Raw genomic sequence first — 16,359 nt, forward strand, 5'->3', positions numbered from 1 at the left:
TCTGTATCCAGAAAGGGCCGTACAGGACCTGCAACATGCAGTCGTGCATTATCCTGCTGAAATGTAGGGTTTCGCAGGGATCGAATGAAGGGTAGAGCCACGTGTCGTAACACGTCTGAAATGTAACGTCCACTGTTCAAAGTGCCGTCAATGCGAACAAGAGGTGACCGAGACGTGTAATCAATGGCACCCCATACCATGACGCCAGGTGATACGCAAGTGTGGCGATGACGAATACACGCTTCCAATGTGCGTTCACCGCGATGTCGCCAAACACGGATGCGACCATCATGATGCTGTAAACAGAACCTGGATTCATCCGAAAAAATGACGTTTTGCGATTCGTGCACCCAGGTTCGTCGTTGAGTGCACCATCGCAGGAGCTCCTGTGTGTGATGCAGCGTCATGGGTAACCGCAGCCGTGGTCTCCGAGCTGATAGTCCATGCTGCTGCAAACGTCGTCGAACTGTTCGTGCAGGTGGTTGTTGTCTTGCAAACGTCCCCATCTGTTGACTCAGGGTTCAAGAGGTGGCTGCACGATCCGTTACAGCCATGTGGATAAGATGCCTGTCATCTCGACTGCTAGTGATACGAGGCCGATGGGATCCAGCACGGGGTTCCGTATTACCCTCCTGAACCCACCGATTCCATATTCTGCTAACAGTCATTGGATCTCTACCAACGCGAGCAGCAATGTCTCGGTACGATAAACCGCAATCGCGATAGGCTACAATCTGACCTTTATCAAAGTCGGAAACGTGATGGTACGCATTTCTCCTCCTTATGCGAGGCATCACAATAACGTTTCACCAGGCAACGCCGGGCAACTGCTGTTTGTATATGAGAAATTGGTTGGAAACTTTCATCATGTCAGCACGTTGTAGGTGTCGCCACCGGCGCCAACCTTGTGTGAATGATCTGAAAAGCTAATCATTTGCATATCACAGCATCTTCTTCCTGTCGGTTAAATTTCGCGTCATCTTCGTGGTGTAGCAATTTTAATGGCCAGTAGTGTACGTCTCACGTGTTAGCGGCAAGTTATACAGTAGTTATGTTGCGCTTTAAAGCATGAGTACTAGTTTAGATCTCCAGTGCCCACTTGTTCCAGTGAGTTAAAAAAAAAAATTCACTGGGAGGCGCTGGAACATCGTTGCTGGAACGCCGTTCCTGCGCGCTGCGGACGAAATTAAATCCTATATGACTGGGATTCTGTTCCCCAATTCTGCCTTCACCAATACACTAACTTCCAATGCATGAATAAAAAATGAATGGGTTTCGATAAATAAACGGTACCCACGGGAAAAGGGAAGATGGAGCACTGTGATTATCGTGTAAAAATCGAGTCGAGAGTTATGGCCGTTTCTCATATGCATGTATTCAAAAATTCGTTAGCAAGGGCTCACACGATTCACGGACAAATTAAAAACTATTGCAAAATTGACAGATAAATTTATAAAGTAGCACAACGGCCAATGTTAGCAGTCAACAGCTGAGGGCTTTCGTTAATCGAACGTACAATAATGCATTGACCACAATGTGCTCAATACCTGTACAGCTCAAGCCTGAGGCACAGTTATTCAACAAATGAAAAAGATAGGAAACATCAAATACAACTGTTGCGATAATTATTCAACTAGGTTCAACTGGCTCTGAGCACTATGGGACTTAACATCTGTGGTCATTAGTCCCCTAGAACTTAGAACTATTTAAACCTAACTAACCTAAGAACATCACAAACATCCATGCCCGAAGCAGGATTCGAACCTGCGACCGTAGCAGTCCCGCGGCTCCGGACTGAGCGCCTAGAACCACCGCGGCCGGTCCTATTGAACTGGGAAATACACACAGTGCATTACGTGAAATTTCCCAAAGGATCTTTATACTCAGACCACAATGTGTATTTCAAAAGCTTACTAAATGTCATAATACCTCCGCAAATACAAGGACACATCAAACCAAGCGCTTTGAAACGCTGTTCTGAACAGTGTTGACCTTGAAGAAGCAGCCGTACGTATAGATGCTATTGAAACTACCATGTTTTGGCACATGTGTACTAAACGACGCAAAAGATGAATGGCCGATGGTCGCGTCCACCTTATCCCGTCACTCACAGATGAGTGCCCCTCCGTATGCGCCACCAAACTGGCGAAAGTGCTCGTGACGTCACGTCACATGACTCGCGGAAAAAAAAAAAATTCACGCGAGGTGCCCCCATCCTTTGGGTACGTCACAGATGCTACAACTTCCTAAGGACGTCTCTTTCTTCGCCTATTATCTCTACTAGTAAGAGAAAGAGGTTGTGCAGTGCCAAAAAGAGATAGAGATATGCACAGGCAGTGATCCTTAAATTGTTGGTCTCTGCATTGCTTGTCATCTGCCAAAAGCTAGCCGATATCAGTGTCTTATGTCTCTGATATGAGTAAAGGTTACAGTTATAACAGTCACATACCGACTTACATAGTCACTACATTTATATTTATCTGTCCTACTACGAGTATCTAAACATAAGACGTTGTTTAAGGTTGTTATCAAAAATCTCGAAAACTTCTTGACCAATTTTCATGAAATTTTTACACGATTCTCTAATAAACATTGGAGTATCATGTGAAAATTTTAAGTAAATCGGTCAAGAACTTTTCAGATTTTTGGAAACAGCATTTCCCCTTTATATATAAATATATAATAAAAAAACGCTGTTTCCTTAAATCTGAAAAGTTCTTCACCAAGTTACTTCAAAGTTTTCACATATAACCCTAGCAAAAATATAGACAGATGTAGGCTACATATTTTAAGATACATATTACTATATATCTCTACCTACACTAATATAGAAAGACGAACTACTGTTTAGCCATTGTTTCCAAAAATCTCCGCCAGTTCTTGGCCGATTTACTTCAAATTTTTACACGAAACTCTAATAAACGTTCAGCTGGACGTAGGCTATATATTTCTTAGGCAACAACGTACAAGTTTTCTTTTAAAACCGACTATGACAATGAAAATGCCGAGGTGTCTGTCTATGAAAACTTCCGGTCTTTTTTCTTTCCCGCAGTCAGTTTCAGTGACCCAGAACGAAGAGTTCAGATTAAAAAATATAAGACAGGGATTTAGTCTTTCACCCCTACACAATCTATATCTTTCACAATCTATACAGGGAAGAAGCAATGATGGAGATGAAAAAAATGTTCAAGGTTGGAATTAAAATCCAAGGTGAAAGGATATCAATGATAAGATTCGATAATGACATTTATACCCTAAGTGAAAATAAAGAAGAATTACAGGATCTGCTGAACGGAATGAACGGTCTATTGAGTAGAATTGAGCGTAAATCGAAGAAAGACGAAAGACAGCGAAATAACCAATCACGGACGGAGCAAGCAGGACATCAATAGCAGATTAGCCCTGGCAAAAAGAACATTCCTGGCCACTAGAAGTCTACTAGTATCAAACATAGGCATTAACTCTTAAATTGGTTTGAACAAAAATGATATAAACAATAATGTGCTGTTTTCTTCTTCACAGTCGGTTTTAACAGTAAACTGGAAAGTTGTATTTATGGCTTATCGACCTATGATGAGAATACCACTACAAAATCCGATTGTCTGAAACTTTTGTAACTGTACCCACTCGCAGATTACAACTTTGGTAATGTTAGTGAAGCTATTATCCTCACAGATTCAGCAGTTGGAGCGGTCTCTTTCATATCCCGTATACCAATGATCCTAACTGATTGACACATTTACTTTCAGGAACTTCTTCCCCATCAAGTTTACTTTTGCAATAACAATAAATCAGAGAGAGGGGGCAAGAGGAGTTATGCAGAGAAGTATTGTAGGAGGGGTTGGAAATGGACAAAGAGAGGGGAAGGAGGACATGGACAGAGAGAAAGGGGACGAAAAGATGATGAGAGAAATATGGAGGGAGGAGATGGACGCAAAATGGGGGGGGGGGGGGGGTAGGAGTAGGAGATGCATAAGGAGAGGAGGAGGAGGAGGAGATGGACAGAGAGATGGAAGATAAGGAGATTAGAAAGTACATCCAATTCCCATTCACATTTACCAATTGCATTGCTAGGTTCGCCAGTTTAGGAACACTGAGGTGACAAAAAAAAAACATGGGATACCTCTTAACATCGTGTCTGATCTATTTTTGCCCGGCATAGTGCAGCAACTCGACGTAGCATGGACTGAACAAGACGCTGGAAGTCCTCTGCAGAAATATTGACCCACGTTGCCTCCATTGCTGTCCGTAATTGCGAAGGTGTTGCGCCTGCAGGATTTTGCGTACGTTCTGACCTCTCAGTTATGGCCAATAACTGATCGATGGTATTCATGTCGGCGATCTATGTGACCAAATCATTCATTCGCATTGACCAGAACGTTCTTCTAACCAATCGTGAACAATTGTGGCCCAATGATACGGTGCACTGTCGTTCATAAAAATTCCATAGAAGCTTTGGAACATGAAGTACATCAATAGCTGCAAATGGTCGTCAAGTACCCGAATATAACTAGGACCCACTCGATTACACAGCCCATACCATTATGGAGCCACCACCAGCTTGCACAGGGCCCTGTTGGCAACTTCTGTCCACGTCTTTGTGCGGTTGCGCCGTACTGGAACCCAACCATCAGATCTTACCAACTGAAATTGGGGCTCATCTGATTGGGACACAGTTATCCAATTGTCTGGGGTTCAACCGACATGGACACGAGCCCGGAAGGGGAGCTGCAGGCGATTTCGTGCTGTTACCAAAGACGTCGTCTGTTGCAATAACCCGTTAACGCCAAATTCTGCCGCACTGTCCTAACGAATAAGTTCCTCAAACGTCCCACATTGATTTCTGAGGTTATTTCACGCATTTTTGCGTGTCTGTTAGCAGTGACAACTCTACACAAACGCCGCTGGTCTCGGTCGTTAAATGAGGGTCGTCGGTCGCTGTGTTTTCCATAGCGAGAAGTAATGCTTAAAATTTGGTATTCTCGGCACACTCTTGACACTGTGGATCTCAGACTATTGAATTCCCCAACGATTTTCGAAATGGAATGTCCCATGCATCTAGCTCCAACCACCATTTCTTCTTGAAAGACTGTTAATTGTCATCATGCGGCCATAATCACGTCGGACACTACCCCACATAACTCACCTGAATGCAAATGACAGCTCCATTTTTTTCTTTATTGTGATTTCATTCCCCTGTCCCATATGGGGCGATAAAAAAGGCGGACATAAAACAGAGTAAGGGGACATAATGGAGGTAAAAATACACTGACACAGAGACGTTCGTGGAGGGATAATCAAAAAAGTCGACATAAAATTAACAAACACAGTTGGCGATTTGTAGAACATAAAAAAGACACTGAATTCACACGCACAGGTTAAAAGTTGGCAACAGTACTAAAAACACTCCAGAAAAACACACTTTAAACCCACTTTAAGCACACACAATGAGGAATAAAACTGCCAGGTGGGACCTGCCGAGGGAGAGGCCTGAGAGGATGGAACAGGGGAGGAGAGCAACGTGCAGCAGGGGGGGGGGGGGGCGAGATGAAAAGAGTAGGGGCATCAGCGAGTGCACCAAGAAGCAGGAGACAGGTGGGGCAGGAGATGAAGAGGGAAGACAAGGCAGGAGGGAGTGCAGAGACATGGAAGGGGAGCACAGGAGTGGGAGGGGGTGTAGGGGGGGGGAAGCCACTCAGGAGAAGGGAGGGGGAGGAGAGGGAGCCCTGAGGAGGAATATGGGGTCAGAGTTGGTAGGAAGAGTAGATGTCAGGGCGAAGCTCATCATCCGGGAGGGGTAGATGTTGGAAGCTGCGTTGGGAAAGGAGGCAGAGGGTGTGGAGATGGAGAGAGGATGGGATACAACGGTAAAGGGGCAGCAATGGGCTGGGGGTGGAGAGGAAGGGAGACATCAGGGGGTGAGACAGCTCCGCCAATGCACTGCTCTTTTATACCATGCGCACTTGATACTACCGCCATCTGTATATGTGCACATCCCTATCCCATGCATTTTGTCACCTGAGTGTATGAGAGCGCACTCTCTCGGGAATGAGTTTCATCGATTTTGTGACTTATGTCTGATTAGGAAACGAAGAATGACGTTCCTGCGAGCGAAACGATCAGCAATGACATCTATATTACTTGCTTATCCCATTTTTGGCTGTTCTTGCGACTATGTCACGATTTCCGAGAATGTTGTTAGGCAAGAATCAAAGAGGACAGCTTAAATCGCTGCGAGCGAAATATTTAGGCGTCAATTCTGCAATTTCCGAGGGTCACTCGCCCAGGGGAGAAGCTGGTGTCGGTGCCACTCTCAGTTTACTCTAGATGTACTGGCGCACTCGTGTCCTCCCTTGATAAAGTGGTGATTGGCTGTTCCATTTTGTTTATAGGTTCCTTTAATGGCATTCTATGGTACTGTGGCGAGGGTATATCAGTGTGTACCGGGACTCTAAACACACACCTCCGAACATACAAAAAACTGTGTAATTTTGTGTTTTCTTCGTGTTAATTAAAATCTTATGACTACCTTTGATTTACATCCACCTAGTGGAACATTATTACGTCGGAATGGATAGAAAACTTCCATGTGAGTAAAGACACACACTCTTTACTGCGCGCGTAATTAGTGAAAAATTTGTCAGTAGCTATTGCTTGTGTGCTACCGAAGACACCATGCAGGGTCGTTACTAAGCACCTAAATTATACTGAGTGAGCAAATGCAAAGCATCAACAAACATTTAAAAAAAGAAAGGGCAACCCAACAAAGCAGTCACGTCGCAAATTCAGTAGAGCGTTTACATGACGCGAAAATGAATTTTGGACTATGAAATCCAGCAGCAAAATTCAAACATGACCACCCCGAAGCGGTATTGAGAAACTGTTCTACGGCAAAAATCATATTTCGGTGCATATGTAAGAGGCATGCTGAAAATTAATACCTCCGAATTTTTCATGTATGAACTCATAAACCTTTTTTTAAATAAAACAAATCTTACTGACGTTCTACATCTTTATTCTTCATGTCAACGTATTTATTTCTCAACAAGTCAGTCTGGTAACGAACACACATCTCCAAACGATAGACCAGGTTTTTTTATTCCGTCGCTGTAGTATGATCGTTGACGCAGCCACATCACCAGCTCTGTTTGCACCGCTGCATCAATGTCAAAGGGAAATGATAGAAAGTGTTCTTTAAGTTTTGGAAACAGATGAAAGTGGCATGGGCCAACTCGGGGCTGTATGCAAGATAACCGATCAAGGCGAACCCAAGGCGTCGGATTATTCCCGGCATCGCAGAGTCCCTATATGGTCACACATTGTCACGCTGAAGAGCAGGGTACCCCATGTATGGACGAACTGTTAGAATTTCCGCTTTCAGAAACCCAATTACAGAATGCTGTTTCTCATGCACCGACATAGTTACGCTACAAACCGCCATGTTACCCATTTCAATTCAGAGACCCCAAGAGGCAGAGGGTTACGGCTAATATCAACGAAGCTAGAAAGTCGAGCGAGTAAAATGCGTGTCGTGTAATACCTCAAACCGATACTGAGAAACGAAAAAAAATTCGGAGGCATTACCTTTAAGGACGTTCTCGTAAAATTCCTTATTTGGTCTTTGATGATGCAAAAAGTTATAATACCCTAGAAACGATAATACTGTTTCATATAAACTATTACCAAATTAAAGATTTTTCACCTTCCGTTCGTTTTCTTCTTTCCACAGTACTTGGACATGAGGTTCGGCAGAAGCGCGAGACTTCTGGGTTCCTTCTTCTTCGTAACTTTTACGGTAAGTACTCTCAGGTATCGTGGCACACCTAAGACCATGTACGTAACGTTTTCTTGTGTTTATTTATCAGGCGCTTCACCATATGGAAAATGATTTCTAAATTTCCTGTTGTTGCAATAGGTTATCCTCTATTAAGAAATTCTTATGGTATGCATTGTAGATCCCATTTTATAAGATAACTTTTCTTGTTTTGGTCCATACCACCTCCACCCAAAATGCGGAAGGTGAAGAGCGGGCAGCAGAAGAGATTTGTTTCATAGTAATGGGTGCTCATAGGTCTTAAGGTATGCATTTTAGAGCCCACTTTTACTAGACATTTCCCTTCGAATGGTCGTTCCTGTCATATACCTGAATATGAACCTGGGGCACCCTGTACAACCGCTACGCTAGTACACTCGACCGAGAACAACTTTCCACATTCATCAACAATTTAAAACAACATCACAGCCGAAGTGGCGTACGTACGTAAACATAAAAACTCGTAATGCGTAGTACAGAACGTTGCTGCACACTGATTGAATCGACACTGCAGCGGTGTACTCGAAAATGGAGTAGCAAAAATCAGCATATCGTTTAATATAAATGACAGTGATTTAATGACAGTCAAAGTGGAATTGTAATCGCATAGAATTCTGGAAAAGGTTATGTGCTCGTGAACGACGTATTATTTCTAGGAGATCTAAAATCTCTATTGTGAGAATAAAAACGAATTCTGCAGTCAAAGGCCTTCTGAACGCCAGCTTGCTCTGTTCACACACGAAATAAAGAAGGAAGTAAAAGCGAACCCCATATTGATGCAACGTTAGTCAACCTTCGGAAAGCATTCGCCTTCAAGTAAATAAAAGAGGTACTTACAGAACATCAGAACAAACGTGCCTCGAACCACCAAATGGTTTTAGTACATCGTTTTTAATGGGAGACATTATCAGAAGCTAAATTACTGTCCGAAAAATACCAAGAAATTTAGGCAGGACTTTCATTGGTGAAGATACATGTAAACGGCCCAGATGAAAACACTTTCACCCTCTGAAGCCAGTCACAGACGATACAGTTATTGTGCACAGAGAAGTTTGTGTACAGAGAGATCGTGGCGTTAGAAAATTGCTCCGAAGTGTAGGCAACGTTTATGATTAGCACTAATAGCTTAATCTCAATCCTGAGGAAATTAGATTAGAAAATAAGACGCTCAAGTGGTACTGAAGGTTGCTGTTTGGGCAACAGAACAACTTAAGTTGGCCGAAGCAGAGAGTACATAAAACGCAGATTTGCGATAGCACGAAAAGCATTGCTCAATTTCTTAACACGTAATATAAATTTAAGGCTTACAAAGCCTATTCTGAAAATATTTGTTTAAAGCATGGCCTTGCACGCAAAATAAACGTGGGTGATAAGTAGTACAGAGAAGAAGAGAACGCAATCTTCCAAAATGTGGCGCTACAGAAGAATCATGAAATTTAGGTGAATACATGCATTACTAATCAAGTAGTGAATCGAGTCTGGGAGAAAATACGTTTATGACACAACCTTACTAATTGAATGAGTCGGTTGATACGACATATCCTAAGGCATCAAGGAATAGTCAGTTTAGTTGTGGATGGAAGGGAAGAATGGGGAAGGGGTGGGGGGGGGGGGGAGGATAAAGATTGTAGAGAGAAACCAGAACTTGACTACAGTAAGCAGGTTCAAATGGATATAATCTGCAAAGGTTATGCAGAGCCTAAGACTGCATCCAGCCAGGCGTCGGACTGACACCCATTATAATAAAAAATAGAAGACTCGATATCGTCACTTGCTTAAAAATACTTTTTCAGACGACAGTCAACAGCCGAAATCTATCGTATAAAATGCTTTGACACAGTGCTGATATTTTATTTCGCATTTAATCTGACCCTCGTAATTGATGATGGGCGAAAATGTATATGAAATATAGACTGGTAACAGTTAGAAAATCGCTTCTGAAAATGATGAATATTTGAACTTCTGATACAAACTTAAGAGTTTAGAGTTCTCCTCTAATAGTACACGGTCCAGTAACATTAATGTGGCCACTTCTGAAAAGTCTGTTGCACCGCGGACGTGCAGGCAGAGAGTCGGTGAAATCCTGGAAGGTACCAACAGGGATGTGGAGACATGCCGACTCCAATGCCGTGGTCAGTTACGCTAGGTTTCACGTTTGAGGCTCCATGGCGCGAGCAGCCCAATCGATGCGGTCCCTAGATTCTCAATTGGCTTTTAATCCGGGCAGTTTGTGAGGCTACGGAGTACGATAAACTCATTCTGGTGCTCTTCGAAACACGCACGTACGCTGCGAGTTGTGTGACATTTTGTGTTGTCCTTCTGATATATGCCATCACGCCGAGGAAAAACAAACTGCATGTAGAGATAGACATGGTCCCCAGGGATAGATGCATACCGGTGTTGATCTGTTGTGCCCGCCAGAATGACGAGATCGCCCAGCGAATGCCACGAAATTATTAATCAGACCATAATGCTCCTTCCTGCGGTCTGAACACTTCCGGCGATTGTTGCAGGGCATTAAACGCTAGAGGACTCCCGTCTGAGAACGTCACTTGTCGCCATTCAGTTGATGTCCATCTGCAGTACTGGGGTGCAAATTCCAGCCTTCATCGCCGATGAAGAGGAGTCAGCATTGGTGCATGTATCAAGCGGCTGCTGCAGAGACCCATACGCAGAAACGTTCGCTGACCGCTCGTTGGTAGACGGTTGGTTCATCTGGGTGTCAGTTGCTCAGTAGTTGCACGTCTGTTTTCCTCTACAAATCTCCGCTGCCATCGTTCATCCCTCTCGTCTATGGCCCGTGACGCATTCAAGTTGGCCAGGCCTTTGGATAGCGACACTTTGCCATGGATGGCATGCGTTAACTACGGAGGCACACCAACAGCTTAGAAACTTAGCCGTTTCGGAGATACTTCCACCCTTGTCCCGAAAGGCAATGATTATTCCCTTTTGGATATCAGATAAATCACTGCGTTTCTGCATTTAGACAACGACTGCACTGCTTTCCGTGTACCCCCCACCCCAATCCCCATCCCCGAAACGCTTTATACACTCCTGGAAATGGAAAAAAGAACACATTGACACCAGTGTGTCAGACCCACCATACTTGCTCCGGACACTGCGAGCGGGCTGTACAAGCAATGATCACACGCACGGCACAGCGGACACACCAGGAACCGCGGTGTTGGCCGTCGAATGGCGCTAGCTGCGCAGCATTTGTGCACCGCCGCCGTCAGTGTCAGCCAGTTTGCCGTGGCATACGGAGCTCCATCGCAGTCTTTAACACTGGTAGCATGCCGCGACAGCGTGGACGTGAACCGTATGTGCAGTTGACGGACTTTGAGCGAGGGCGTATAGTGGGCATGTGGGAGGCCGGGTGGACGTACCGCCGAATTGCTCAACACGTGGGGCGTGAGGTCTCCACAGTACATCGATGTTGTCGCCAGTGGTCGGCGGAAGGTGCACGTGCCCGTCGACCTGGAACAGGACCGCAGCGACGCACGGATGCACGCCAAGACCATAGGATCCTACGCAGTGCCGTAGGGGACCGCACCGCCACTTCCCAGCAAATTAGGGACACTGTTGCTCCTGGGGTATCGGCGAGGACCATTCGCAACCGTCTCCACAAAGCTGGGCTACGGTCCCGCACACCGTTAGGCCGTCTTCCGCTCTCGCCCCAACATCGTGCAGCCCGCCTCCAGTGGTGTCGCGACAGGCGTGAATGGAGGGACGAATGGAGACGTGTCGTCTTCAGCGATGAGAGTCGCTTCTGCCTTGGTGCCAATGATGGTCGTATGCGTGTTTGGCGCCGTGCAGGTGAGCGCCACAATCAGGACTGCATACGACCGAGGCACACAGGGCCAACACCCGGCATCAAGGTGTGGGGAGCGATCTCCTACACTGGCCGTACACCACTGGTGATCGTCGAGGGGACACTGAATAGTGCACGGTACATCCAAACCGTCATCGAACCCATCGTTCTACCATTCCTAGACCGGCAAGGGAACTTGCTGTTCCAACAGGACAATGCACGTCCGCATGTATCCCGTGCCACCCAACGTGCTCTAGAAGGTGTAAGTCAACTACCCTGGCCAGCAAGATCTCCGGATCTGTCCCCCAATGAGCATGTTTGGGACCGGATGAAGCGGCGGCCCACGCGGTCTGCACGTCCAGCACGAACGCTGGTCCAACTGAGGCGCCAGGTGGAAATGGCATGGCAAGCCGTTCCACAGGACTGCATCCAGCATCTCTACGATCGTCTCCATGGGAGAATAGCAGCCTGCATTGCTGCGAAAGGTGGATATACACTGTACTAGTGCCGACATTGTGCATGCTCTGTTGCCTGTGTCTATGTGCCTGTGGTTCTGTCAGTGTGATCATGTGATGTATCTGACCCCAGGAATGTGTTAATAAAGTTTCCCCTTCCTGGGACAATGAATTCACGGTGTTCTTATTTCAATTTCCAGGAGTGTATACCCACCATTGCTAGTGTTACCACCTGCCGTCGGTCAGTGGTTATTGCATGTTGACGTCGAATATTATTAATGTGGCTGGACCGTGTATTTGTTTGTAATGTTGTACAGGAGTGGCAGGAGTCGATTCTGATCCCAATTTTTAAGAAAGGCGACAAAATGGATTGTAGTAATTATAGAGGGATATCGCTATTACCAGTATGTTCCAAAATTTTCTCGAATATTCTGCTAAGCAGGCTTACACCACATGAAGATGAAATTGTGGGGGATTACCAAGCTGGCTTTCGGAGGAACAGGTCAACTATAGACCAAATATTCACCCTGTGTCAAATTTTGGAAAAGAAATGGGAATACAATAAACCAGTTCATAATCTTTTCATAGATTTTACAAAAGCGTATGATTCAGTATTGCAGTCAAAATTGTACAGAATTCTTTTGGAAATTGGAATACCAAAGAAGTATGTTAGTCTTATAGAAGCGAGTTTTAAAAACACAAAAGGTAGAGTACGCCTGGGGAAATTGGAGTCAGAAGAATTTGTAATAAAGAGCAGACTTAAGCAGGGAGATACCCTGTCTCCGCTACTTTTTAATTTAGTCCTAGAATATAATACGAATGGCAGCAGATAATTCAGAGGGTGTGGAGTTAAACGGAAATATTAAGATATTAGGGTATGCAGATGATCTAAACATAATTAGCAATAGGAAAGAATCTGTAACAGCAAATGCGAATGCGTTAATCAAGGCTAGTGAAGATGTTGGTCTAAGGCTAAGTGAAGACAAAACTAAATACCTGGTTACTACTAGAATGCCAACAGCAGTAGATCAGGAAACGTTAAGAGTTGGAGACATGCAGTTTGAAAAAGTGAACAGATTTAAGTATCTAGGCGTGGTCATCACTTCGAGAAATGAGATAGAATTCGAACTGAAGAAGAGATTACGGGCTGGAAATGCGTGCTACTTCTCACTGAATAGATTACTTTCATCACAGATATTGTCTAGGAATTTAAACATTAGAATATACGAAACTATTATTGCACCAGTTATGCGGTATGGGTGTGAGACTTGGTCTCTCATTGTGCAAAATGAAAAGCCGTTTCGAGTATTTTAAAACAAAATTTTGAGGAAAATTTTCGGAGCAAAAAGGGATGACATTAGCGGAGAGTGGCGAAAACTGCATAACGAAGAGGTTCGCGAAATCTATTCAAGCCCTTACATAATCAGTATTATTAAATCACGTAGGCTGCGATGGGCGGGTCACGTAGCTCGAATGGATAAAGGCAGGGCAGCGCGCAGAGTACTGGTAGGGCACTTAGAGGGAAAGCGTCCTGTGGGGAGACCGAGGCGTAGATGGGAGGACAATGTGAAGGCTGATTTGAGGAACCTAGGTATTGAAGGTGAATGGAAGGAAATAGCCCAAGACAGCGACAGATGGCGAAAATGCGTTGCTGCGGTATGACCAGTGAGTGAGTGTGAGTACAGAATATTGTATACAAGAGAAAGGTGAGTTATAAACAGTTCGGACAATAAGAGAATTGAAGTTCCCGAAATATGATACTGCATAAGAACGCTGAAGATGTGATAGGTATACTGAGTAACTAATGAAGAGCTACTGGATATAACTGGGGAGAAAAGGTCTTTATGGCACAACCTGACTAAAGAAGGTAAAAGTCTTATAGAACACATCCTCATGCATCAAAGCATTTTTAATTTCGTCTTGGAGAGAAGCGTGAAATGGAGAGGGACAAAAATTATAGTGGGAGACTAAAACTCGACTGCAGTACTACAGTAAGCTTGCTATAAGGGTAGAGATGAACAGGCTTGCACGGGCTAGACTAGCGGTGAGCGCTGCGTCATGCAGGTCTTCGAACTGAAGTCCACAATGTACACTGCCTGGCAGGAAACAGTGAAGTGCCCAGAAGGGGAGGAGGAAACTAAATGAAATTTCACGGATTGAAAGGGTATGAGAAGTTATTGCAGTGAACCAGTTTTACAAGGAACTTTGCAGCATGAGCTCACTAATCAGTGTTACGCTGCATCCCTTCTAGCCTGGATTCATGCACTGAAAGTGGTGTCATAAGGCCAGTGTACCGTCTCCTGAGGCAAGTTGGCCAAGAACTGCTCTGATTGGTCCTTGATATCCCGGTCACGGGCTCTGTGACGATCTCCTGAACGCATCACCCTTCATTTTTTCTTGTCTGGTAGCATAATTATGTATATACTTTTGCATAAGGCTTCATTTTTTACCGTCATTTTATACGATAGATTTCGGCTGTTGACTGTCGTCTGAAAAAGTATTTTTAAGCATGTGACGATATCGAGTCTTCTATTTTTTATTATAATGGGTGTCAGTCCGACGCCTGGCTGGATGCAGTCTTAGGCTCTGCATAACCTTTGCAGATTATATCCATTTGAACCTGCTTACTGTAGTCAAGTTCTGGTTTCTCTGTACAATCTTTACCCTCCCCCCCCCCCCCTTCCCCATTCTTCCCTTCCACCCACAACTAAACTGATTATTCCTTGATGCCTTAGGATGTGTCGTATCAACCGACACATTCAATTAGTAAGGTTGTGTCATAAACGTATTTTCTCCCAGACTCGATTCACTACTTGATTAGTAATGCATGTATTCACCTAATATTCATAATTCTTCTGTAGCGCCACATTTTGGAAGATTGCCTTCTCTTCTTCTCTGTAGTACTTATCACCCACGTTTATTTTGCGTGCAAGGCTATGCTTTAAACAAATGTTTCCAGAATAGGCTTTGTAAGACTTAAATTTATATTACGTGTTAAGAAATTGAGCAATGCTTTTCGTGCTATCGCAAATCTGCGTTTTATATATTCTCTGCTTCGGCCAACTTAAGTTGTTCTGTTGCCCAAACAGCAACCTTCAGTACCACTTGAGCGTCTTATTTTCTAATCTAATTTCCTCAGGATAGAGATTCAGCTGCCACTCATTGCTATTAGTGCTAATCATAAACGTTGCCTACACTTCGGAGCAATTTTCTAACGCCACGATCTCTCTGTACACAAACTTCTCTGTACACAATAACTGTATCGTCTGTGACTGGCTTCAGAGGGTGAAAGTGTTTTCATCTGGGCCGTTTACATGTATCTTCACCAATGAAAGTCCTGCCTAAATTTCTTGGTATTTGTCGGACGGTAATTTAGCTTCTGATAATGTCTCCCATTAAAAACGATGTACTAAAACCATTTGGTGGTTCGAGGCACGTTTGTTCTGACGTTCTGTAAGTACCTCTTTAATTTACTTGAAGACGAATGCTTTCCGAAGGTTGACTAACATTGCATCAATATGGGGTTCGCTTTTACTTCCTTCTTTATTTCGTGTGTGAACAGAGCAAGCTGACGTTCAGAAGGCCTTTGACTGCAGAATTCGTTTTTATTCTCACAATAGAGATTTTAGATCTCCTAGAAATAATACGTCGTTCACGAGCACATAACCTTTTCCAGAATTCTATGCGATTACAATTCCACCTTGACTGTCATTAAATCACTGTCATTTATATTAAACGATCTGCTGATTTTTGCTACTCCATTTTCGAGTACACCGCTGCAGTGTCGATTCAATCAGTGTGCAGCAACGTTCTGTACTACGCATTACGAGTTTTTATGTTAACGTACGTGCGCCACTTCGGCTGTGATGTTGTTTTAAACTGTTGATGAATGTGGAAAGTTGTTCTCGGTCGAGTGTACTAGCGTAGCGGTTGCACAGGGTGCCCCATGTTGATATTCAGGTATATGACAGGAACGACCATTCGAAGGGAAATGCCTAGTAAAAGTGGGCTCTAAAATGCATACCTTAAGACCTATGAGCACCCATTACTATGAAACAAATCTCTTCTGCTGGCCGCTCTTCACCTTCCGCATTTTGGGTGGAGGTGGTATGGACCAAAACAAGAAAAGTTATCTTATAAAATGGGATCTACAATGCATACCATAAGAATTGTATGGCGTCAATTCAAATGGCTCTGAGCACTATGGGACTTAACTTCTGAGGTCATCAGTCCCCTAGAACTTAGAACTACTCAAACCTAACTAACCTAAGAACATCACA

At 44.2% G+C, this 16,359-nt stretch overlaps 1 protein-coding gene across 1 annotated transcript in view; it reads left to right on the forward strand.

The window, feature by feature from the left end:
• Positions 1–16,359, forward strand: part of LOC124619398 (sodium-coupled monocarboxylate transporter 1-like) — a 336,549-nt gene that overhangs the window by 79,954 nt on the left and 240,236 nt on the right. Inside the window, exon 4 of the mRNA XM_047145752.1 lies at positions 7,730–7,795. Coding sequence (XP_047001708.1) covers positions 7,730–7,795 — 66 coding nt within the window. The remainder of the gene's footprint in view (positions 1–7,729; positions 7,796–16,359) is intronic.

Source organism: Schistocerca americana, chromosome 6 (assembly GCF_021461395.2).
Source record: "Schistocerca americana isolate TAMUIC-IGC-003095 chromosome 6, iqSchAmer2.1, whole genome shotgun sequence".
Taxonomy (NCBI): domain Eukaryota; kingdom Metazoa; phylum Arthropoda; class Insecta; order Orthoptera; family Acrididae; genus Schistocerca; species Schistocerca americana.